This window comes from Cuculus canorus, chromosome 1 (assembly GCF_017976375.1).
Source record: "Cuculus canorus isolate bCucCan1 chromosome 1, bCucCan1.pri, whole genome shotgun sequence".
Classification (NCBI taxonomy): Eukaryota; Metazoa; Chordata; class Aves; order Cuculiformes; family Cuculidae; genus Cuculus; species Cuculus canorus.
Window position 1 is genome coordinate 139326497 of NC_071401.1, and position 23888 is coordinate 139350384.

A 23888-nucleotide genomic window follows, 5' to 3' on the forward strand; every position below is an offset into this window, starting at 1 on the left:
ACTACTAAAGAATGAGTGGGCTTTTTCATCAATTTCCTTTTTGGTCTCTCTCATTTTTTTCATGAGAACACGGGAGTCTTTAGTGCAAAAATCATATATTTACTTAACAAAGAGGAGAAAAACTAGAGTATTTCTGTGAAGGAACAGTTCTTGGTTATTGAAACTTTAGCAAAAATCTTCACTGAACAGAGAAATACTATCAGATTCAAATATACACTAAATATTAATGTTTTAAAATAGGACTTTAGTCGTATCTCAGAGTGGCCCATACACTAGTGTTAGTATAAATAAAAATGTCCTAAAATAGACATATGTTGATGTGATATACTGATAGTGTTAAAAAAATTGTTGGATCAGATTTTTATATTTTTATTATTATTTACTTTATATTTTTATTGTTATTTACTTATTTACTTTTATATACTATTTATAATATCTCCTTATTAATAAAGTTTTTCTTATCAAGGTTTTATCATTCTGTTTTTCAGCTAAAGAGTTTGTTTCTCATACATCAAGATTCATTACAAGAATCTACCCCAGAGGATCAAGAACGACCTCTTCAAATTATAATCCTCAAGAGTTCTGGAACGTGGGGTGCCAAATGGGTACGTATGTTTGCAGAGACTGTTGCATTCCAGGTTTTGCAGAGACTATAGTGGTAGAAGAGTTTTTGCCTCTTTACATATTACATATTACAAGTTACATATTTTCCTTCAGTGGTATTACCCTAGTGCTTTTTCTTCCCAGAATCAACGTTTTCTGGTATAGAGTAGCTAAGGGGACTATTATTTTAATCTATTTACTTTCGTAATTAGTTACAATTAGGGCCTAACCCATTATAAATACGTTTCTGTAATAGCTATATCTTACCCTAAATATTGCAATTTATTGTAATTCATTAATTTCTTTAGCATTTTTTTCTATTGGATAATAAGTAAAACACAAGTAAGAACAATACAACATTTTAAATCTATTATTATTTTTTATTACTTCTAGACCTAAGACTAAACAATTAATGATTCTATCTTATGAAACTGTAGCAAAAGCACATATCTAAAAAAGATTTCAAAAGATAAACTGGAATTTTCTTCATAATAATCTATTACAATAATAATTCTATTATATGTATCTGTGAGTGTCTGTGAGGAGAGCCTAAGTGATAATTTATATTTTACTGCCTGTCTGTTTGGGCTGAAATTATTGTGTTAACTCTGTTACCTTAAGTTTTGAGGTAAAAGTGAGTGTGATATGCACTAAGCACTGAACTGCCAAAAATAAATAAATAAAAAAAATTGTAATGTATCTTTAAAGAAAATGAAAATAGATTACGTTCTTCTGAATGCAGTATTAATCCAATTCCATAACCTTTCTGCTTATTTGTCATCTGTGGCTAAAGTATAAATAGAACACATTTGTAAGACAAAATGAGAACAATTGGTTCTTTTTTCCCCTCTTCACCCCCCTTTTTCTCTTTTGCTTTTTAAATCAAAAACCCACTCTTCTTCCAGTGAGATCTAGAACTCTTTATAGGTGCTTTGTAGTTAGCAGGGGAACAGAGTCAGCTGCCTGTTTAGCTAAGGGGAGGAATTGTTGAAATGCAGCTGTATTTGCTTTTTCCTAAGGTTGCCCCGTAATTAGAAGAGATGATGGAAAGATACATGTGTATGACTTAGAAATTTTACACAGCAATGGAAGCCTCATCAGAAGGATCAGTGGGCTTTCAATGGTTTTGTGTGATTGGAGTAGCAGAGATGCAGGAGTCATGGGCACAACAATTAATATTGGTGCCAAAAATTCCCATATTATAATATGTTACTGCAAAGAAGAACTCAAATTCTTCTGGTCAGCAGAACCCCCAGGTACATCTGGGAGCTGCTGAAGGACTCCAGTGACTGTATAAATGCAATGTAAGTTTAGACTCTTAATTTCTAGTACAAAGCATATTAGTTCCCTGAGCAATGATATAACAACGATTTCTGGTTTTCTTCATTTCAAGCTAGTTTTTATGCCAAAATTGTTAAAAATTAACATAACTCCTGTACTCAGCAGGCATTGAAAACCCTCTCATCTGTAAGCACTTTTTCCTTTCAGCGTCTTCAGAAACAATCTTGCCTTCATCTTTTTGTTCTTCAGTTTAAAAGATTCTCAGTTATGGAATGTTTTCCTGCATCAGTCTGCTATAACTTCTTCAGCCTTAGGTAGAGAACAATATTTTTTGCATCCACATGTATATTCTGTCTTCTATTACAATTCTGTACCAGGGCACATAAGAGAGACTGTGGGGTAAGCATTGCAGTTTGACATAGGGTCCTAGTTTTGAGAGGTGAAAGGTATGGCCTCACCTTGTTGCATTACAACACACATTCGTACAGACAGGTACAGATTTAACTTTGCCTGTGGAGACCTTGAGCTTCTGTGCACTCTTGCTCCAGGCTTCCTCTTTCACTTGTTTCCTTTCTCATTTCCCAAGATACCTTCTATTTCAAGTTACCCTCTCAGAAATGTTTTTAACAGTGTGCTATTACCAATCAATGATGTACATGACTATTATTTATTGTTTAATCCCCTAGTGTATCCCCAGCTGCTCTCTAACATTTATTGAATTTAGGAAGAGCATTATGCCTCAGCTTTCACTGAGAGATTGCTGTTCCCATGTCTGTGGCCCTGACCACAAACAGTGGAAGATATTCCCCAAGCATGAATTTCCTACCATTTGCTGTCTTCATCCTGAGCTATGCCATGCTGCTACTGCTACACTGTTAGGCTAATGTGCAAAAGAATGGCTAGGGAGATCGCATGAATTTGGTCACTCAGTGCTGGCTGTTCAGTGAATACAACTGAAATGTACTCCACTCCACTGCTAATTCTTTCATTGTTAGAAATTCTACTTCTCATCCAGACTGTTGTATTGAAGCATAGTTTAATAACCACAGTAGCAGTGAAAAAATGGATAGTTAGAGCAAATTTTGGTTGTGTCTGCGTCATTCTAAATGTCTATTTACAGTACAGATCTGGACTTGGGCTAGGGGATTGCTGGATTACCTTGGGTGGTGCACACTCTTTATACTATCTACACTGATATTAAAACTAGTAAATTTGTTCCATGCTTAGAGGATGCACTGGACTGAGGTCTTTAATTTAAAACTGTATTCATTTCTCAGGCTTATCATACCACAGTTTACCAGTCTTCTTTCTAAGCTATACTTCTCCACACTGATCTCTGCACAGAATATCTGTTTGTTGGACCTTAAGTAGGACTGAAGTATTTCAAAATGACTACATTGGATGTTGACTCAGAGTAAACTTTAATGAAAAGTCAGTCTAAACATTAGTATACAAACCATATGATTTTTGCTCTATAGGGGCTTTGGGCCCCTTCCTTGAAGAATTAAAAATATGCAGGAAGTGGTTAGATCTGCCCTCTTGGTCACATCATTTGCTTATTCATTTAAAGAAACATTTTTCTCATGAGAATAAGCTGTTTATAAGCAATTCTACACATATATTATTTCCAAGACATGTTAGGTCTATTCTTGATTCCCTAGTCTGTTTTAGATAAGTGTTTGGCAGAAATATGACTCTCAAAGCTCTGCTCACAGAATCTTCTGCTGAGATCCTTCCACTGACTTAACATAGTTTTAAATTTTTGTGTGTGTCCTGTGTCCATGTAGTTCACATAACTTTTGCGTCTTCCTACCACTGCACTCTACATCCTGTGAACAGAAGTAATCCCTTCATATTGCTTCTAGTCTTTTCCTTAAACTGTTTACGAGACTCTCAGTTTTCTCCTATGTCACCTATTCCCCTTTCTCAGCTGCTCTAACCCTGCCTGCATCTGCTAGCTTTCCCTTCTCACCTTTAACTTCTTTTGACATCCATAACTAATGTGACTGGGCAAATAAACTATATTAAGTTTTGTTCAAGTTAACATATAATACTGCCTGCAGGCCCTGCATCTTGTAAGTGATGATTGCTAAATTATTCCTTCACTTCCCTAAATTACAGGCCCAAAACAGTGCTTTTCTCTAAATTGGTTGAAACATATTAACTCAGAGCAGCCTGGCACTCAGCTAAAGCAGGCTGAAATGGTTCAACAGGCTTTCAGTTGGGTCTGAAAATGAGAATTATGTAATTGTATTATCCAAAGTTCCAGAGAAAGGCAAGTAACAAACCACAGTAAAAAGTAGTTTCCACAAAATTGCTTTTGGATATCACTGTGCACTCAGCCTCCATTCTCTGAAAACTGAAACTTGTAAGAACAGAATAGGTTTTGTGAACAAAGAGGTCTTACAGAGAAAAATACCTAGAATAACTTTTTATAGTCTGGGCAAATTAGTATGCCTCCTGCATGCAACTGCAGTGTGGCACTGGAAAGGACTGGTTTGGCATACCCATATCTCCTTTTTATTTAGTAAATAAAATGGAAAGTAAAGTTTTATGCAGGGAAAGGAAATTCAAGACGGTTATTAAAATAAACAGATATGAGTTGTATTATAACGATTGAGAAAAATGAAAGGGGGGAAAAAAACCAAAAGAAAGATACAGTGAAAATAAAAATAGAGACTTAAATATCCTTTTGAATACATCCTTTGCATGCAGTGGCAAACATTATCCATGCGTCAAAACAATCTACAGGAATGACCAAAACATGTCATAAGTGATATGAGAAAAACATGGTATGGCAGGTACAGAATCTTGTTTTGGAAGAGGTTATACAGACCATATGTTTCCTGGAGCATTCACAACATTTTAAGTGCTACTGTGAAGGTTCCGCTACTTGTATGAAACACTTTTTCTTACTGTAGGTTTTAGTTTTGACCAGTGATATCAAAACATAATTTTGCCACATCTCTTTTTCAGCTGAATTTTGTGGGCATCAGAAAAAACAATGAAAAAAAAAATGAATGATAAACACTTCTCTAACTAGTTCTGATTTTAACCTCTGAAGTTACCTAGGGGTAAGAAACCTACTTATTGACATCTTGGTATGTCTCACTTGTGCAACTTAAAATGACCATCAACTCTGACTTTGCTTGGGTTCAAAATGAGGCACTGGCACAGGTTGTTCATGGAAGTTGTGGGTGCCCTGTCCCTGGAGGTGTTCAAGGCCAGGTTGGATGGGGCCTTGGGCAGCCTGATCTAGTGGGAGGTGTCCCTGCCTGTGGCAGGGGGGTTGGAACTGGATGATCTTTAAGGAGCCTTCCAACCCAAACTATTCTATGGTTCTATGAATGAAAATTTAAAGAAGAGGCAGACTTCGGGAAGCCTCATAAAGAAAACAGAGGGCATAGGATCACTGATTTTCTTTGGATTTTCGACCGCTGTATGTTTTCTGGGAAGTTATATTTTCCTTTCTCACTGGACAAATGGCAAAACTGAAGACAACAGGACTGATTTTTTTCCCCTCGTAAATAAACAGATCATGTTTGATAGTAGGAAGTTTAGATATTCTCACAATCTGATTGAACACTATACCTTTTAGAATATGTTGATGGGATGTCAAATTTATGAAATAATGACATTTAACTTAAGTAAAACCACAGGCTCTTTTATTAAAAGGTGGTGGAATACTATTTTTTCTTACAGATGTAATTAGATTTTTCAGCATGATAATTCTATACTCTCAGTTATTATTTTTACTGTAAATTTTTTGTAGCACAATAGAAGTGTATAGCAATGTTTTTCTGTAACAGCCTTTTTTTCAGTAGCTAATGTGAAGTCTGAAACAAACTGAGAATATTTACCACATTATAGCTTTGAATAGTTGCTTGAATCTCTAGTGAAATTTGTGAAGTGACATGCTTTAATGTTTTTTGTTATTTTATGGCTGGTTAGGTTATTAGAATACGTCAAAGCTCTTCGCAATGTGCATTATTGCAGTTAGATACTAAATGAACACTCAATCTAACATCATGATACTTAAAATCTTGCAGATGACTTGACTCTAAACATTGCCTATGACACGGAAAAGGCAAATACAGCATTTCATCTTTATTCATTCGTCTTCTAAAAGCCTAATAGTTAGTCTCAAGCCATCAAACAGAGCTTAAACTGTCTTTCCAAAATGGGCTCCAGATTTCATCCCAAATTAAAACACCTCTTCTGCTCAAAGTCAGGGGAAGAGTCTGTCATGTTATACATTTCACGGCAAAAACATGCCCGGGCTATTCTGTACATCTGTGCTTCCAGTCTAGAGCTCATTCTTTGTTTGGGCTTGCTTTGGCCTTATCCCACAACTGACTCATGGAGAATTTGCTATAAGAAAGATAGGAAAGATTTCCTGTTAGCTTCCAAGCCAAACAATGCCTTGGAAGAATGAAATCAGAAGGCATAGAAAATTATCTCTTGGTTCTCCAGTCTCTTGTTGAGGTTTCAAGGACTGGACAAGTCATCATAAGTTAGGCGCAGGAAAGGCAGAGGTGTGTTATAAATTCCATATTATTACTTTCTTCCCAATATGGTTTTAATAGTCAAAAAACTCATTTTTAGGAAATGAAAACTAGATCTTGCACAACTGACATAAATCTTACTAAATACTGTTGAATAGTGTGTTGTGGAAACATAACACTAAAATTCCAAACAGAGAAGCGTGCTTATTAACAAAGTCATGTGGTTGGAAAAAAATCCACAGCTGTAATAGGACACATAGCTGTCATGGTTTCTGGAACCCCTCAAAAGGGTTTCTTCATCTCCTACTGTTTGCTCTCATAAGTCTCCAGTCCAATGGGACAGCTATTAGAATCCAGAGAAAGGATTAATCTCGTTTTTCAAGTATGAGCCCACTTTTGGTTACATTGTCTCTTAAACTTCATTGATTGGACCCTCACTAGCTGTAGTGGGGCAGCTGAATCATGTGTAGACATCTACAAGTCAGGTGGAACAATATCAAACTGATATAAGAAGCTATCTAATAGCACTCACCTTTCCTTTGGAATAGCTTCAAGGGCTGGGAGTTATTTTGAATAAAGGTTTCACATTTGTCTTGCAATCTCTATCTACCAGGTTTATTGGGTAACTTGGTTACTCTGGAGCCTGCTTCCTTTTAGGCAGATTTTATGTATGTAATAGATACTGGAATTTCACTTAAAAGCAAAGAAAGACAGAAATTTCATTTTGTCAGCATTTTGTTGACAGTAATAATGAAGATAATTTTCCCACCTATCTTCACCAAATTCATGACTGCAGACAACAAATAGAATATTAAATGATTTATCTGAAATCTAGTCAATATAAAAAAATGAGAGAAAAAATTACAGATCCACAGTTGTCTCTGAACTCCTTGCTGACCTTGTTCTAAATCCTGTGTTACTGACCCAGACTAAAACAAAAAAGGGAAGCTTTTAATATGCACTGTTCTGCCAAGAAGAACAAGAAAAAAAAAAATTAAGCATTACTTTGGAAAAAAAATCTGTTTCAAGTGCAAAATAAGTGAAATGGAAAGCAAAATATCCTCAGAGTTACACTGAAGTGTAGCTTTCAGATTAAGACATTAACTAAATAGCAAAATTCAATTTAGATTTTTTATTTGATAGTTTATCAGAAATGCTTTAGCTACTTTTCCCAGGAGAACCTCACAAGAGAGGCTCCCTAATTGAAACCAGTTGTAGATATACTTGGACAATGGATGATTTTTAATCACCTAACATATTTTTTCCAGTACACCTACTTGTAATTAAGTAGGAACAATGCCAGCTATTAGGAGCATTAGAATGACTGAATTCTTAATATTTCTAATGATGATATCTTTAGAGCATCAGTGTTGATTTGGCCCAAAGAAATAAGAACAGACTGACTGCACATGCTGAGCATGATGTGTCAGACAGTTATGCATGTTACTCAGCTGTCAGAAGAGTAGTCCCTCTTACCACAGCACGATACATCATGCTGTAAGTCATTCATAAATTGTTTCTGTACAATAAGATCATCCACTTAAAATGTGTCGGTGATAAGCAAACGCAGAAATTATGATCATAGAATTGTAGAATAGTTTGAGTTGGAAGCAACCTTAAAGATCAACTATTTCCACCTCCCCTGTCATGGGCAGGGACACCTCCCACCAGACCAGGCTACCCAAGGCCACATCCAGCCTGGCCTTGAACACTTCCAAGAATGGGGCAGCCACAACTTCCCTGGGCAACCTGTGCCAGTGTCTCACCGCTTTCATGGTGAATTTCCTCTTTATGTCTACTCTAAACCTTTCCCTCTCCAATTTATAGCCACTGCCCCCTGTCCTAACACTCCATGCCCTTGTAAAAAGTCCCTCCCCAGATTTCCTGTAGCCCCTTCAGGTACTGGAAGGTTGTTATAAGTTCTCCATGGAGCCTTCTCTTCTCCAGGCTGAACAGGCCCAACTCTCTCAGCCTGTCCTTGTATGGAAGGTGCTCCAGCCCTCTTATCATCTTTGTAGCCTTCCTTTAGACCCATTCCAACAGCTTCATATTCTTCTTACGTTGAGGATTCCAGAACTGGACACAATACCCCAGGTAGGGTCTCAGAAGAGAAGAATAGAGGGGCAGAATAGCCTCCCTCAACCTACTTCTTTTGATGCAGCCCAGGACGCTGTGGCTACAGTCAATCACATCATCCCCCAGCCTGTATTGAAACTGCAGATTGCCCCGACCCTGCTGCAGGACCTTGTACTTGGCCTTGTGGAACCTCATGAGGTTCTCACAGGCCCACTTCTCCAGTCTGTCCAGGTCCCTCTGAATGATGTCCCGTCCTTCCACTGTGGCATCTGCACCGCTCAGCTTGGTGTCATCTGCAAACTTGCTGAGGGTGCACACGATCTCACTGTCTGTATTATTGATGAAGATATTAAACAGTACTGGTTCTGATACAGACCCTTGAGGGGTGCCATTTGTTATGGATCTCCATCTGGACTTTGAGCCATTGACCACTGCTCTCTGAAAGTGACCAACCAACCAATTCCTTATCCACCAAACAGTCCACCTATCAAATCCATATCTCTCCAATTTATAGAGAAAGTTGTTGTGAGGGACCATGTCAAATTCTTTACAGAAATCCAGACAGATTACTTCTATTGGTTTTCTCTTGTCCACTGCTGTTGTCACCCTATCACAGAGAGCCACTAGGTTGGTCAGGCGGGACTTGCCCTTGGTGAAGCTATTAATGGCTGGCTGCCATCAATCACCTCCCTGTCCCCCATGTGCTTTAGTATGTCTTCTAGGAGGATCTGTTCCGTGATCTTCCCAGGCACAGAGAGGAAGCTGATGGGTTGGTAGCTCCCAGGGTCAGCTTTTCTTCCCTTTTTAAAAATTGGAACAATGTTACCCTTCATTCAGTCATCAGGAACTTCTCCTGACTGCCCTGACTTTTCAAATATCATGGAGAGTGGCTTGGCAACCACATCTGCTAATTCCCTCAGAACTCTGGGATGTATCTCATCAGACTTATATGTGTTCAGGCTCCCCAGGTGGTCACAAACCTGATCCTCCACTACAGTGGGAGGGGCTTTACCCCCCTCGTCCCCATCTTGTTGACGATTGACCCAGGAGGGGGGAGGAGAGTGGTTATCAGTGAAGCCTGAGGCAAAAAAATTGTTGAGTACCTCAGCCTTCTCCTTGTCTGCATGATTGCTGCAGCCCAGGCTGCTTCCAATCTTGATGTCACTGATGAGCTCACTTGTATCAGTGATCATCAGGTCCAGTATTGCATCCCCTTGGGTGGTGGTGTCTATTACCTGGGTTAAGAAATTGTCTTCAATGCACTCCAGGAGTCTCCTGGATTGCCTGCAGCTTGCTGTGTTACTTTTTAACATATGTCAGGGTAGTTGAATAGTCTGAATAGCTGAAGGCCCACTTTATTCTGTAAGGAGAGGAAAAAAGTACATACACTTTGACTAATTTTTTTGACAGAAAAAGAGATGAGAAACAGTTTGTATGCCAAAATTTATACTAATTAGTTAAGTAAGTTTGCTCTGTGTTGTAAGGGAATCAATCACTTCATATATATGGGGTTTGTTTTTTTTCTGATAGATATGAGTCCTTGTTCACAAAGTTTGGGTGGGATCTCACTTATTCATTGGCTTAGCCAAAGGGTTAAAGCTGTGTAAAGATTTAAAAAACTAATAAAGCCCAAGGCAAAGGAGATTCTGAGAACACTTAAAAGACTGACTTTGGACAATATGTCCTCGAGCCCAAATTAACAACACCCAGAGATGGCAGTGGGGATCAATGACATGTCGAGCCAGAACCAGAACAGTAGCTATTGCTCAGGCTCAGAGCAGCTCAAGAAGACAGCTGTAATTTGGCAATGTCTTAATTACACTGGAAGTCTTGCTAGTTTCTCAGAGACAGATGAAATACGAGTTTAAATACCACCATGCTCCACCATTTTCCTAGCTTACGTGTTCTGACCACCTGGTGATAGAGCACTTTACACATCTGCTGGTAGTGAGAAGGGTATTGTAGTAGTCATTGGATTTCTCTTATGCCAACTCCATTAGACTAAATATTGGACATAATAGTACTTTCAATATACTAAAAGGGAAATATTTTTGTACTTGCAGATATTGTGATGGTTAATGTTTGCACAGAGCTTAGAAATTAGTGTTCTGTTTGCCATTCAGATGATGAAGTTTTTATCATATTTTGGTTTGATAGAATTTGTTTGCTCGTGATAGATTTTTTTCTGCTGTGTTTGCTGCTTCCGTTAAATTGCTTTCTGGTAATTGTAACAGGTGACAATCTGTTCTCATGTTACAGTTTATCTTTCCTTCAGGTGTTGTCAGTTGTTTTCAACATAATCTTGATTATGTTGATTTCATAAGGACTGAATATCCTCCCTTTTAATCCACATTTTGAGTAAACACACACTCAGCTAGCATGACTATTCAGGCTGTGGATGAAATTTTTTAAAAGCTATCTACATCACTTTGAAAAAAATAAAGTGGTCTACCCAGTAAAGCAAGGACTTCTGAAAATATTTCAGTAGATTTGGGCAGTGATGGATTGGGTGCAGCTGTGACCTACATGGGAGGAAAAATGGATAGACAGTCAATGCCCTGCTGGGAGTGCTAAGGTGGAATGAATGCAGTGTCTCAAATCCAATCACATAGATCTTCTCATAACCAATAACAAAATATGCCAGAACATTAGGATATGATCCTGTTTTTCTACTATTTCCCAGTCTGTGTGGAATTCTCTTCAAATATCGGATATATAAGGCACAGAAGCTGAGTTGCATCATTGTGAGCACCCCATTTTAAGAACATAGACACCTGGAAAGAACTGAGGGGATGGCAACAAGACTGGGTTAAAGGGTTAAAAATGTGATCTATTATATCTCTTTAAACTCAAATGAGTGAGTTCAATAATGGAGACAGGAACATTGAGACTGAGTGCTCTTTGCATGTGTTATTTTTGAAGACTGCATAAAATTCAGACATTTTGAGATGAATTTTAAATGGTATAAAAACTAATAAAGTAACTAATTTTAAGGAAAATCTGACAAATTCATGCTTATCCATTTTAAAATCAGAAAATATATTGAACCTTAGGATCATAATATAGCTAATAGAACCAGGAAACAAAGACTAAAATATTAAAAAAGCAATTTAAAAGTCCAAATAGGATTATTAATTGACAGGTAGCATCATAGACAAAAGACATGCGATTTTCCTTAACTACCTTAAAAACAGAGTCTAAAAAGAGTTTAAAAAATCTAAGAAGCCCAGTACTCACTTTGATTTTCAAAAGCTTTTGCTTTCAGTCCAAAAATTAATTATCTTGTACAGTAGCACTTATGGAAGACCTTGTATTTGAATACTTAGATTGTAGTTAGTTCTGCCATTAGTTGTGGGACAGAATGCAGTTAACAGCTTGTGATACAGAAGTTTTGGATGAAATATACACTTTATATTCCTTTGTGCACTATAGATTGTTTCATCTTTTTGGAGACTGGCATTTTTCTAAATTGCATTTGCTATATAAAATTATTTAGATCTGGGGCCAATGGGGACAACCATGGCAGCTTTGATACTTTGTAAGACTTGAGTACTAAATACTCTGATATGAAGGAGATTCAGCTGTGTGGTACCAGGAAGACTTGGTTCTATTTCAGATGCAGAAATCATACTTGGGGGTTTCTTTGCCTAGATTGTCCTCCAACCCCATGATTTACTCTGTTGTTTTGATTTTTATGCCAATGTGAAAAGGCTTTTGTTGCTTAATGTAGGGACTGAGGAGAAAGTTAAATTTACACAGTGCTAAACTTTAGATGCCAGTACTTTCCCATGAAAACCATACATTAAGATTATCTGCTGTTCAGATGGTTTCATAGTAAACATTTTTGGGCTTCTTTCCCAATGGAACCAGCAGCTTAAAGCTCTCTTCATACATGCACTGAATTTCTACTGTTGCATAAAACAGCAGTACAAAGCATGATATTGACAGTTCTGTTCTTGAATTGAACAAACTAAGATAAAACTTAGGGTAGAAATTCAGTCTCCTTTGCAGAAAAATATCGCTAAGACCACACTACTAGACAATAGAAAACTAGTTTTAATTTATAAACTTTCTCAAGATGTGTAAGTTTTATAACTGCATCTGATTAAAAAGAAAAAAACGTGCATCAACGGTACACCATAAAGTATTGTCCTAGGAGGCCCCAAGCAGCTATGAACCTTGCAAACATTTGTAGTAAAGGCATGCATCTCAGAGAACGTAACACAAAATTTCACATTCACTTACCTTAATTGGGTTACAACTTGGTATACCAGGAAATCAGCGGGTAAATTGAAACTACTCTTCAGTGTGTTTTTAACTTATTCTAAGGTAAAATTAAATTAAAGAAAAAAAGACAGTCTTGACAGTTGAAGATATCAACCCATAATAACGTTGCCCTTCGCTTGTGTTGCAAAAGTAATTTTCCTAATATGATAAAATGTAAAGTGTCCTTCTTTGCTTATTTCTATTGCTAAATCAGATTTTCCTGCTTAGTAGCCTATGAAGCTTGGAAAATTTAGCAATAGTCTCATTATGTGCAATCATGTTATTTGTTTCATCATGTGGAAGCTGCTATTTGAATCTCTGACTGTTTGATTTGCCTAATCTCAGTTACACTTTTTAAACCACTTATTCTGGATCTATGGCGTAGGAATTACCTATGGACTGAGATCTTTGATTATCTGTAGATCATGCCAGGGCCCAGGCTTCAAGGGGCCTCAGGGGTGCAGCTCTGTAGCATTCATTGCACTGCTTGAGTCAATGTATTAAGATAAAACAAGGGTCATATGGCACACCACACTTGGGTCTGTTTCTGGATGGCGTTTTAAGTCATAAAAGACAAACTGTGAACCACTGCCAAACCCATACCCAAGGAATACTTACCCGCTAAAAAACAGATAATGGTGTGCAATGGACAATATGATAATTTTAAAGCTTGATTTCTGTTGTCAAAAGTAAAATAAGCTTAAGGAATCTATGCCTGCGTCTGCATTAACATTTAGTTCAAAGCAGGAGTGCATGTTATGTTTGTTATTTTTTTCTGTATGGTTTTTTTTAGGCAAGGTTCCCAATTGCTTCTATTTACTGCACCTTGATTCATGTTGCAGAGCAATCATAGTTAGCACAGATGGGATTCCTTTCAGATGAAACATGGGATGCACTCTGGGACTTGATGTATTCCAGCCATTAATTGGTATTGGGGTCAAGGCTAGAGCTCTTCTGAAGTAACCCCACCAAAAACATGCGTATTGCAAATATTAGGTCCATGGTACCAGCTGCTTCACTCTGCAGATCTGTTCCTATTTGAGTCACTTACTACAGAATTTTTCAAAAGAGTCATCAAAGCAGTGAAAAAAACAAATTATTTTTGCAGTGAAACAGATCCAAATTTCTTGCATTTTCCACATGAGATAAAGATACCAGAATTCTGCCAAATGTTCATTCAATACATTTATATTAGTTCATAGGAACATGTAATAAAGTACTCTTCCTGAATTATTATGAGGAGTCACTTGTACTGCTTAAAGTCTTCATTTTATTTCCTGGCAAGCCATCAAGTAAATGACTTTTTATCATTTTCTGTTTAACACATGTCATGTTATCATTTCACTGATTTGACTTGCGCGTTTTCTATTTTGAATGTGACAGGAAGCTCCAATGTACCAGAATAGGGGAAAATTTCATTAGACAGGTCTATTTCAATGTTGGCTTTATCTCATGAATTACAATATCCTGTTGATGAGAAGCGTGTTATTTTATGATTGCTGCGGCAAACCAAAACTGTGTTGTGCTGCCAAGGAAAGGAAAATATGTCAGGTGTATACTAACAATAAACACTAGCACTGGAGGATTAATCTTGAAGAGAGTCTGTTCACATATATTAAAAAGACTTTTCAAATTGCGTCTACTTCTATAAATTTATATTTATTTGCACTAACATTCTAACTCTAAACTAAAGCTTCTTGATCTTCTGAGTGACATCTTATTGTGACAAATTCTGCACCATGACTAAGTTTAGTTACAATCCTATGTTTTTGCCTTGTGCACCAGAACTTTGTAAGCAGACTCAGGGTGTAGGGTCTTGCCACTGTAGGGAAACTCGTAGTGATTTTAGTCCTTATGGAGAGTAAAGATCTCTCATTTCATATTCCTCAAGGTCTAATTTAAAATAAAAAGGGAAAATGCACAACACTGCAATGTAAAATGAGTTCTGTAGGGAAATGCTTAGAAAGTGGTGTGATACTAAGTAGTGCACTTTTGCTCATGAATCATTCCTTATTTAATATTGCTATATTTAAGAGAAAAAGCAAGATATTATGTGTGAATTGAAAGATGCATATTTCAATCTCTTTTGCTTATATTTTCATTACTATTGTCTGATAATTTTTTTATTAAATGGTATCTAGTCTAATTCACTAAAATAAATATTTATGTATTCTCATAGTGGCCTTAAACTTCCAGACCCCGGGACTACAAATGGAATTGCAAAATGGAAAATTCCTAGACAATGGTGGTTGTGGTTATATTCTGAAACCAGAATTCTTGAGAAATTGCAATTCAACCTTTACCCCACAAAATGTGGGAAGTCACGGTAATCCAATGTGTCTGTCCATAAAGGTAAGCTTAATTAATTATTGGGGTTTTTTCCCCATAAAATCTGAAAGAAAACATTACGTAGTTCAGATCTATTTCTTATCTATGATTGTTTTCTCACTTTAACTCCATTTCTGCTTGTTGCGTAGTTTAATATTGTTTTGGGTTTTTTTTAATAACACGATAAAACTCACATATATTATCTACTGCTGCTTGGATGGTTTTCCATCTGTAGTTCAATTATGCTTGCTATAAATATGGAGTGTTCAGAAATTATAACAGTCTCTAAAAACATATGATTTTTCATGGTGTTGTACACAGAAACACATCTTACATTGTGTCACAAGAGTAGCTGACGATGGGACTTGTCCATTGCAGTCGTGGTGTCTGAAGTCTGAAAACTCAGAAATCGAATGCTCACTTTTGATGTTATTTTCATTAGTATAAATAATAATATCTCATTTACTATTATAATGCTAATTGATGAATGGAAATATTCAAAGATTAAATATAGGAAGATTTATGCTTAATTTCATTATCTTCCTATGCATGCACAAAAGACTACTTATCATCCGAAAATGATATATGTAAGTGTAAAGAGAGGAATTCATCAATAAGCCTTAGAATTATTTCCTCTTCTCAGAAATTAAAATCTTATTTACTTCTTAAAAATATTAGAAATACATGTAATTTAAAGCTAATGGGTTAGAAAAAACCTCCTTTTGAGGTCAAGTAGATATTTTGTAATTGTTCACTAGTTAGAAAACTACCTTTTCCCAGAGAAAAAATGTTATTTCTGATTACATGGTACACCACTTGCATAAATGTCATTTAATTAGCATAAAATTAGTGTATTAATGCTTTTTTGTTTCTTTCAGAGAAATAAATAATGGAGGTAAAACATTAGCTAATAGCAACTATAAAATACTTACAGAATACATGCACTTAATCAAGAAAATGTTAGTGTCCTAACAGTGAGCATATCAGTTATGGATAGATATCGTTGGAAGATTTTGAGCACTTGTGCATACACATCAGTTATTTTAGCTCTTATTTGCATAGAACTGGAGTTAATTAAGATAAGGGAAAAATCCCCAACTGTAATGCAGGAGACAGACTAAAGCACTGAAGGGGAAGGAAATGTCTGAGTTTGGAAAAAGTTGGAAAAGAGAAAGACAGCTTTTTACACTCAGAATACATGCTGTGTAGTGCAGGATACAAAGCAGCATTGGCATCCTACCAGCTGAGGGACTGTAGGGTGCAGAAAGCCCCCCATTCATAAAGTCAGCAGGAAAAAAATTAGGAAATGGTGGTTGAAGACAAATAAGGTTAGAAGCCGGAGTCAAAGGAAAAACAGTTGCTGCTAAAGAGGAGTTACTAACGATGAATGGAGAAATCATTTAGCAAAGGGAAAATATGCAATACACCTAGGGATAAAATCTCTCATACCTACTGTGGATGAATGAAAGAATGAAAGAATGAATGAATGAATGGTTAGAACATAAGTGAAAACAAAAATCATACAGGGCCTCATTTTACTGAATTTCATACCCTTCTTTTGCTGATGTGCCACAATTCCCAATAACAAACAGTATATAGCATTTGAAGCAAAAATACAAATATTCAAGGCATTTCATATGGAAACCTCTGAGCCTACCATGTTATTTGCTACTCTTTCTCTATGTCTACTTTACCTTGGATCTCAAAAACTGATTGAATTTATGAATTTGGGTCATAGTGTGCTGAAAAAAGCTCACTCTTTTCCCATCGTGTGGGAGACTAAGACTGGGTCTAGCAATGGGGTAAGAGTGGGAAGCAGGACTTGATCAACATGGCTGATTTTTTGTCATGACATTTAGGGCATGACAAATGACCTCCCCTGGATTTAAATAGGCAATCTATTAATGGTTGCGTCTTGCAAAGCTTTCTAGTGAATGTAGTAGCTATTTTGTAGGAAGAAAGAGGACAGCATCAGGATTTGTTAAGCCACAGTTCTTCCATGTTGTGGGATAGAACTTTTCTTGGAGCAAGGTGTTGTAAAAAAAACCCAAAACCTAAGCAAAAGGTAGAATTTGTGGGGTTTTATTTTTTGTGGTGGTTGGCAGGGGAATAAGAAACTGCATCATGAGTTTTGATACTGAGCCCTGAGATATGGATCATAAGAGTCATATATTTCACCTCTGCTGCAGGCTCATATGCCTCTCTTGATACATTCCATACACTGATTTCTAAAAAGCAGATTATTGTACAGATGGTTATTTTCTTCTAGGTGTTCTGAAATAAAGATAGAAAGCAGACAAAGTTGTGACTTTCATAGAACCTTTCTTAGCCTGGGTGCCAGCTTACAGGGAAGTGTGAGGCAAAATTTCCAGATAGCTAAGTAAATTAAGGAGAAAAATATTAGGGAGCTTACTAAATACAGAGATTTTTGTGTTGCTGTGAAAGAGAAGGAACACAGTTGAAGCACTCTGCTACATACCCTGTAAAGCAATGCTGATGTCACTGTAGGTGTTAGCACTGGTCTAGTAGACACAACTTTAGTAGGAATTCATGACGTTGATCTCAGGAAATGCAAAAATCATGAGACTGATTCCTCCAACATTATTATTTTGCATGGAAACCAAATATCATTTTTTATGGCCAGTTATTCATTAGAAAAGCTTAAATCTGAAAATTATTATTTAAAGAGTGATATCAGATTTTTTTTTCTTTTCTAAAATGAGGGTAGTGAAATGCTGGAACAAGTTGCCTGGAGAGGTGGTAGGTGCCCCATTCCTGGAAGCATTCAAGGTCAGGTTGGATGGGCCTCTGAACAACCTGATCTCATTGAAGATGTCCCTGCTTATTGCAGCTGCTGGGGTTGTACTAGATGACCTTGAATCATCCCTTCCAACCCAACCCATTCTGTGATTCTACGAAACTAGCCAAGAACGAAATTGAATGGGAAGCACTATAGTCTTCATTTTGTTGTGTTTAATATGTATTTGTATAATAGTTTATGGCTGGTATATGATTCTTGTGGTGGTTTCTCATGGAAAACTTTTTGTTACTATGGCTACTATATAAGGTTCATCCTTACAGTTATTTGAATATATTATAACTTTAATTTTCCAGGTCATATGCGGTCATCAGTTACCACCCAGTAGCCTGTCGAAGACTAACAAAGCTGACCCTTTAGTGCAGGTAGAAATTTACGGTGTGCCACAAGATCAAGCAAAAAAGAAATCTTCTGTTGTAAAGAGCAATGGTGAGCATCAGTCTTACTGTCTTCACAAACAAAGCACAATAATATTTTATGAGGAATTACCATTTTTCCATCCCAAGAGGCTGTTCTGTACTTACAGAAAGTGCAATTGATTTTCTCTGGGCTAGGATCTTCTGGCTCAAAATCCATAACAGAATTTCATGCTATGTGCCATTTTTGTAGACTAGTAGGTTAAGAAAGCACAGACTCTCTTAATTAGTAGCATTCTCCTGAAGGAGGATGGAATGCATTGTCTTTACTCACTGTAGTGGGCTTACCCTGGACAATAGCTCAGAGCCACACAGATACTTGCTCAGTCTCCCCCAGTGGGATGGAAGAGGGAGCCAGAAGTGCAAAAATGAAAAAAACTCTTGGGCTGAGATTAAAAAGTTAATGGGTAATGTGAAAGATGTGCATGCAAGCAAAATAAAGAATTCATTCACTACTTCCCATTGGCAGACAGATGTTTAGTCATTTCCAATCCAAGCCATAGCACTATAGTGGTTGATATGAAGAAAATTAACCTTGTTCCAGCCCAAACCAGCACACTAGTTGATAAATATAATAAAATATGAAGAAATTTCTGTGACTTAGCCCAAATGAAGTTACTAGTAGGACAAGTCCCTTAATTCCTTAGCAGGTGAAGCGTGTACTATTTGAAATTGTCGTCAAGCACTCCCTTACATTTACCACACAGAACTTCTTGATGTCTCAGACTATAGGTTCCTGGTCATCTCTCTTCTTGTGTGCCTCTGTTTTCTGGTTTTCCTTTTTCTGTTTTATAGATTGCTGCTGAATTCCTTTTCTCTGTATGAACGTCGCTCAAGATAAAACATTTCCCTCCTGTCCCACCTCCTCTTTTTAGGTTTTCAGTCAAGTGATCACTTTATTACCTTAATTTATTTAGCTCACGCCTCATTTTCAGTGCTGTAAAAGGAGAAGCTTTGGCAAAAACATGAAACCAGTATGGCTATAGGAAAATTTAAGCTGAGCAGAGGCTCTTGATCAGGCTGTTGCTGTCCCAGTTTATTTCCTTCTAAGAGATGTCACCAATTTTCTTAGGCTTTTGATTTACAGTGTGAGGTAGCTAATACATAACAAATCCTTAGAAAGGGCTGGCCTGCATACAGTCGACAAGTCTCAAGCTCTCTATGTTTGCTTCATTCTAACTGTTTTAACTCCATTATCTACACCAAGGACATGACCTGTGTATCAGTGCAGTCAGAGGGAATCTCATCATTTATTTAAGCGGGAAAAGAAATCTAGAGAACAAGAACAGATCTTTACCAGTTGTGACTAGTGATAGCAGATACAATAATTCAGATATTAAGCAAGATAGATGAAATGGTATTTTGATACTGTGTATTTTCTCTTTTCATTAGCTTTGAACCCTAGATGGGATGAAACTTTCTCTTTTACCGTCCAAGTTCCAGAACTGGCATTGATACGTTTCTGTGTGGAGGATGAAATATCTCTGGTTTCAAATGAATTCCTTGGTCAATACACTTTACCACTAATGAGCCTGAGAAAAGGTAATATTTTTATGTGAGCCATCTATAACAGCTTAAAAAGATCTACAACCTTCCAGGCTTTTATTATTACTATAGTGTTGATAGACCACAGTATTATGTTTATTTCCTAAAGGACAATTGTATATCCATAGTCAAGAATTGTACACTTTAGTTTTATTAAGTCATTAAGTAGTCTCTGAATGCAAACCTACAATGTAGAAATCAAAAGGATAATAATGACAGTTAATTTTTTCTACTGTGGTATTCCATTCTGGGTAGAAACTGCTCAGTTTTTAAACTCTGAATCCTTTAAAGAGAAAATGGTATTTTAACTCTTAATAACATGATCTAGGAAGACAGATCAGTCAGAACTACCGCAAAGGCAACAGTTCTATGCACTTCCTACTTGTTTAGGCTCAAAACCCAATAAAAGCCAAATAAAAAAAAAAAACAAAGCAAACCTCAAAACTTCAAGCAACGTAATCTGCAGCATTTCAGTGTGGAGAACGAAGAAGATAAATTAAGCAAAATATTTATGGTGCTTTTCTTGGTAGTGTTTCTTTTATTGTACCAGCATAGCTAATGGACTCTTACGTGATTAATAGGCTGCACATAAAGAGCAGACAAAGAAGTCGGTAGGCCAAGGAGAAAGGCTTATGTAAAATGGCTGTTTACTATATTGAATTTCCAAAGCTGTTTCTGACAAAACAAACAACAACCTTTTATTAGGGAGTGAAGATGTGAAGGTAAAATGTTGGAACTGGCAATGGGCACTATGCTTTTTTTATCAAGCTTAACAAGATTTTTAATGGCATTTTCTTTCCAGGTTCTGAAGTCATAAAGCTGTTTGTGATTCTTAGCTGAAGCTGACGAGTTACACAAGAACAAAGACAATGCTCTTAAAGAACACTTACTTCTCTCCAGCATAAATTTTGAGACTGATCTCCCTTTACTTTCCTTTGATTTATATAGTTCAGGATAATGAAAAAAACACAAAAAACCAGTCAACTCACAATGTCTGAGACTAATTTAAATAGCAGACACCGAAGTTTAAATATTGTAAATTGTAAAACCATCAATTTGGGCAGTTTTTGTTGTATTTTGTTTTGTTTCATAATTTTTCAGCATGTCTCTATCATGTCCTTATGATTAATTTTGGTCACAAATGGAGGAATTCATGTTTTGGAAATGCATGAGATGCGGAGCCTACAAGAAATATTTTGAGTGGAGTAATCCAAAATTCTAGGAAATAAGTGTAGGCATAAAAATTATAATCAATGCCAAAGAAATTGCCCCAACCTCCACTTTACACGATGAAGAAAAATATAAGATGCCATCAAGATACCCAGAGGCATAAATAAAATACTTATAAGAGATGAACTGACAGATAATTTCAAAATTCATTGCAGTGTTTAACATTGAGACCTTTGACTTCCAGATATGGAACCATTGTTTTGCTTTAGGTCTCTAAGCTCCCTAAGTAGTAAAATGGGAAAATAATGTGTCTTTACAGAGGGAGTTGCAATTCAGATTTCAACACAGAAAAAAATGGTCTAAAACATACTCAAGAGTGAGTTAGGATTTACATCTTACTCTTCACAGCTCTAATTGCTTTAATCTGAACTACAGACTGTCCTTCCTTCCCTAGGATTCATATCCCTGAGGTGTTCCCTGAGGGCAAGTTCCTTCCAAAAGCTGAGCCGTGCTTATATTTGTTTTTTTCCTTGGCAGGCAGTGGGAAAATCTGTGACATTGCCAAACTCTCTTGCATTTTCTCTTTAAAGGATTCAATTGTATATCATCCCTTCCCCAGCAGCAGGCTCCCGACTCAGCCGTAGATTACTCAGGGGAAGAATGCTTGCTCCCCACCTGTAGCAGTGGTTGATTTTTTCATGCAATGATTAAGCAGGTATACTCAGAGGGGCTGAAGATACAGAAAATAATTCTGTATCTTGGTGGTTAAGGTGAGAGGAGGGGGAGCCCTGAGCTACAGTTCCTGTCCCAGTGAGTCTGCCAAGTAGAATACTAACACAGAACAGAAATTCAGTTATTACTGCTAATATCAGTGGATCAGTGAGGAGTCAATTATTTCATACAAATTAAAACAATTTCAATAAAAAGGAAGATTTGCTTTTGTCAGGACACTTCATAGAATATCCTGTAGGTAGGGGCTAGAACACAGTATTTAGAAGCGACTTTTAGTCGTTGAAGTGTATCTTTGGGTAGGAAATAAACCAAGTCTTCTACATACCATGTGCATGCTCTAAAAGTTCATTTCAAATACATACTGCTCGGATGCACCTTTAATATCTGCTGCCCAGAGCTGAACCCGAGATGCCCATTGAACTTTCACATCATACAAAAAACCCAAGAAAATCCAAACCTAATTAAATGAGAGTACAAACAGTACACACACATCTAGAAGCTCCTAAAGAAAGATTGAAAACTGCAGTTCTGAATGTAGGTACGCTTAATTAAATAGCTTCAGTTATATGTACGTATATATAATTAGGGACATGATTTAGTGGTGAACTTGGCAGCGTGAGGCTTACGGTTGAACTTGATGATCTTAAAGGTCTTTTCCAACCTAAACAATTCTGTGATTCTACATAGATAAACACAGGACTTTTTTCAAAAAAAATTGAAAGTGACACTGCTTATTACTAAGAAATAATGGAAAAAATGGATATTTACAATCATAAAATGCAATACAGGTGTGGGGTTTTTGAGAGAAGATTCACTTGTTTTCCAAGCAAGTTAGTTAATTAAGTTTGAAGTTGAGAACTATGGTTCTCCAAATGCTTCTGTTCACCAAATGCACATGTAGCTTCCAAGCCGTGTCTTATCTCTGATACTGGGAATCACTCTCATCTGTAAAAGCTGATCCCTAACAGACTTAAGATTTGATAGTAGAAGGTACTACACATTTTTCCTGTCTCAGCTGGACCGTGCATTACAGATGCAACAATATTTTTCTCTAAGGCACTATCACTGTTGATTCAAAAGTTATTTAATTTGCTAGAACAACAATGTGTGCAGCCCATAACATCTTTGGATGTTAAAATGTATGCTTTCCCCATTTTATCACTGTGCTAAAATCCTTCAGTTTGAAAACACACCACATCCTTGAAAGTCACCGGAGTTTTGCTTTGTGTTCAAAACTGCTAGAACTGAAATACTCTGCTACATAGGAGAGAAAATCAGTAAAAGTGGGATTTGGGTTCTGTGTAATTTCAATTTATTTTAAAGAGTTATTTAGAGAATCATAAATTATGCCTCGTTTGCATAGTAGATCATAAAGATACTCCGTTATGAAGAAGTTACATTTGCAGTTCATGTGCTAATTAAGCGTCATTATATTTACAGGTTACTGTAACGTTCCCCTGTTGTCTAAAGATGGTGGCAATCTTGAAGGTGCATCACTGTTTGTTCATGTCTGGTACTACCAATGATCTGCAGTAGCAGTTGTTCTGGAGGATCACACTCTGCTCAATAAAGCAACATCACTAAGCTTGCAACAGTCCAGTCATCTGATTCCCATGGTGGAACATTCTCAATGATTTTAAGCTAATGGGACTTCTTGCATGAGTAAATGGCATCCTGAATAAGTAAAGGCTACTGACGTTATTTAGAACTAATTCATAAAGACTGAACTTTTTTGGAGATTTTAAAAATTCAGTTGCTAATTTCAGAATAATAGTCTAATATTTATGATCTGAGACTGCATAATTATGAGTGTATTACATTGACAACTTTATTTGTATTGAACAAAATCTCTTACCATTGTGTCTTTCCAAGAGAACAGGGAAAATTACACCAACAATGTACCCTTTAAATTTATAAGCTTCTGAATGGGCTATACTATACCTTATAACATCCACTGCAATTTTGCCACCTGGAAAAAGTTTTGAGAAAAAAATAGCCCTTAAAGTGGTAAAAACTCAGATGCTAATATAAGTACATTTTCTTAACTTAGTCTTAAACTTCCTGCTGCTGAAGAAAAACAAATAACTCACAGACTGATGTGTAGAGGACTATGTTCTTCTTAGCAGCAGGGAGCTCAGGATTCATCTT

At 36.7% G+C, this 23888-nt stretch overlaps 1 protein-coding gene across 1 annotated transcript in view; it reads left to right on the forward strand.

Moving 5' to 3' along the window:
- PLCZ1 (phospholipase C zeta 1) overlaps positions 1-23266 on the forward strand; it is a 54568-nt gene extending 31302 nt beyond the window's left edge. The window contains exons 9-13 of the mRNA XM_054088724.1: positions 489-605; positions 14911-15083; positions 18174-18306; positions 19686-19835; positions 23181-23266. Of these exons, the coding sequence (XP_053944699.1) occupies positions 489-605; positions 14911-15083; positions 18174-18306; positions 19686-19835; positions 23181-23266 (659 nt within the window). The remainder of the gene's footprint in view (positions 1-488; positions 606-14910; positions 15084-18173; positions 18307-19685; positions 19836-23180) is intronic.
- The last annotated feature ends 622 nt before the right edge of the window (positions 23267-23888 follow it).